General features: G+C 41.1%; 1 protein-coding gene across 1 annotated transcript; it reads left to right on the top strand.

The window, feature by feature from the left end:
• The first annotated feature begins 390 nt into the window (after positions 1–390).
• LOC138352017 (probable serine/threonine-protein kinase clkA) lies at positions 391–2,658 on the top strand. Its single transcript, XM_069304189.1, has 3 exons — positions 391–418; positions 1,102–1,986; positions 2,654–2,658. The coding sequence occupies exons 1-3, from the start codon at positions 391–393 to the stop codon at positions 2,656–2,658; spliced, it is 918 nt and encodes a 305-aa protein (XP_069160290.1).
• The last annotated feature ends 254 nt before the right edge of the window (positions 2,659–2,912 follow it).

The raw sequence follows: 2,912 nt of genomic DNA, 5'->3' as shown, positions 1-2,912 counted from the left end.
AAAAAGACACGGGATTATTAAAAAGACACGGGATTATTAAAAAGACACGGGATTATTAAAAAGACACGGGATTATTAAAAAGACACGGGATTATTAAAAGGGACATTTTCAGACGCTGGCAAAATAGGTCGGGTTGTAAAGTCTGAGGAAGTCTGAAAATCGTCAAAAAACGATCTAGATAGACTTTTATAACAGATAATTTTTTTGGGGGTTGAGGGACTCCATGACATTCACAAATTCAAAATTTCTATTGACCATTTCGGAAATAATCTTGTTATTAGACTGACCTAAAAAAATCGCATAGGACAATTTTTTGTCGGGGGGGGGGGTAGGAACTCATTTGTGATATCGATTTGATAATTTCAATTAATTTTTATCTTTACATCCAAGATGGCCGCCGATTTTGAATTTGTAACAGGCAAGTTTTTTCGAAATCGTATTAGAGACTTTCTTTTATTAGACTTAACTGAAAACTCTGTTCATTTAGAGTTGAATTATGGACAGTCAAGAAATACAACAGAATTTATCTCCTTAGACTAAAACGTCAATTTTGTTGTTAATCTTACGTGTTATGCTGTTCCCTAAGGTTAGTGTTTCCCTGTTCTGCCTGTTCTTACCCTGTTCTGCCTGTTCTTACCCTGTTCTGCCTGTTCTTACCCTGTTCTGCCTGTTCTTACCCTGTTCTGCCTGTTCTTACCCTGTTCTGCCTGTTCTTACCCTGTTCTTACCCTGTTCTAACCCTGTTCTAACCCTGTTCTTACCCTGTTCTCACCCTGTTCTTACCCTGTTCTGCCTGTTTTTACCCTGTTCTAACCCTGTTCTAACCCTGTTCTGCCTGTTCTTACTGAGTGGGTTCCCAACACTCCTACTAACTTAAGAAAGGGTACAAGAACCAGGAATATTAATCTATTAATCAATACTAATATTAATTGATTATTAATCTAATTAATCTAACCTTAACCATATAACTTGTGCAAACATCAACGTAGACATCTTAGGCAAGATAACACACAGATATCAAGTTGTTGTCTCCTAAGATCATCATCAACGATACATATATAATATACAACCTCGACTCTATATAAGTTCTTTACGCTATAGTTACTCAACTGGCATTAGGATATCCTGCAAAAAACGATAGCAACTACAGCATCATCGATAGCAACAACAGCATCATCGATAGCAACAACAGCATCAACGATAGCAACAACAGTATCAACGATAGCAACAACAGCATCAACGATAGCAACAACAGCAACAACAGCATCAACGATAGCAACAACACCATCAACGATAGCAACAACAGCATCAACGATAGCAACAACAGCATTAACGATAGCAACAACACCATCAACGATAGCAACAACACCATCAACGATAGCAACAACAGCATCAACGATAGCAACAACAGCATTAACGATAGCAACAACAGCATTAACGATAGCAACGATAGCAACAGCAGCATCAACGATAGCAACAACAGCATCAACGATAGCCACAGCAGCATCAACGATAGCAACAACAGCATCATTGATAGCAACAACAGCATTAACGATAGCAACAACAGCATCAACGATAGCAACAACAGCATTAACGATAGCAACAACAGCATTAACGATAGCAACGATAGCAACAGCAGCATCATCGATAGCAACAACAGCATCAACGATAGCCACAGCAGCATCAACGATAGCAACAACAGCATTATTGATAACAACAACAGCATTAACGATAGCAACAACAGCATCAACGATAGCAACAACAGCATCATCGATAGCAACAACAGCATCAACGATAGCAACAACAGCATTAACGATAGCAACAGCAGCATCAACGATAGCAACAACAGCATCAACGATAGCCACAGCAGCATCAACGATAGCAACAACAGCATTATTGATAGCAACAACAGCATTAACGATAGCAACAACAGCATCAACGATAGCAACAACAGCATCATCGATAGCAACAACAGCATCATCGATAGCAACAACAGCATCAACGATAGCAACAACAGCATCAATGATAGCAACAACAGCATCAACGATAGCAACAACAGCATTAACGATAGCAACAACAGCATCAACGATAGCAACAACAGCATTAACGATAGCAACAACAGCATTAACGATAGCAACAGCAGCATCAACGATAGCAACAACAGGATTAACGATAGCAACAACAGCATCAATGATAGCAACAGCAGCATCAACGATAGCAACAACAGGATTAACGATAGCAACAACAGCATTAACGATAGCAACAGCAGCATCAACGATAGCAACAACAGGATTAACGATAGCAACAACAGCATCAATGATAGCAACAGCAGCATCAACGATAGCAACAACAGGATTAACGATAGCAACAACAGCATCAATGATAGCAACAGCAGCATCAACGATAGCAACAACAGGATTAACGATAGCAACAACAGCATTAACGATAGCAACAGCAGCATCAACGATAGCAACAACAGGATTAACGATAGCAACAACAGGATCAATGATAGCAACAGCAGCATCAACGATAGCAACAACAGGATTAACGATAGCAACAACAGGATCAATGATAGCAACAGCAGCATCAATGATAGCAACATAGCCAACATAGCCAACATACCACATCAATATTTCACCCACTTTTAAACCAGAGTAGAGATTAACCAGGCAGCATCGGAGCCACTAAGTTATTATTGTCTGTGATCTCTGGCCAGGGCCATCAGGGCCATGTTGACACACTCCCAGGCGACGTCACAGCTGGCCAAGGCCATCAGGGCCATGTTGACACACTCCCAGGCGACGTCACAGCTGGCCAGGGCCATCAGGGCCATGTTGACACACTCCCAGGCGACGTCACAGCTGGCAAGGGCCATCAGGGCCATGTTGACACACTCCCAGGCGACGTCACAG

This window comes from Procambarus clarkii, chromosome 52 (assembly GCF_040958095.1).
Source record: "Procambarus clarkii isolate CNS0578487 chromosome 52, FALCON_Pclarkii_2.0, whole genome shotgun sequence".
Lineage (NCBI taxonomy): Eukaryota > Metazoa > Arthropoda > Malacostraca > Decapoda > Cambaridae > Procambarus > Procambarus clarkii.
Note: the sequence above shows the minus strand (reverse complement) of the source record. Positions and strands in the feature narration are given on the sequence as shown.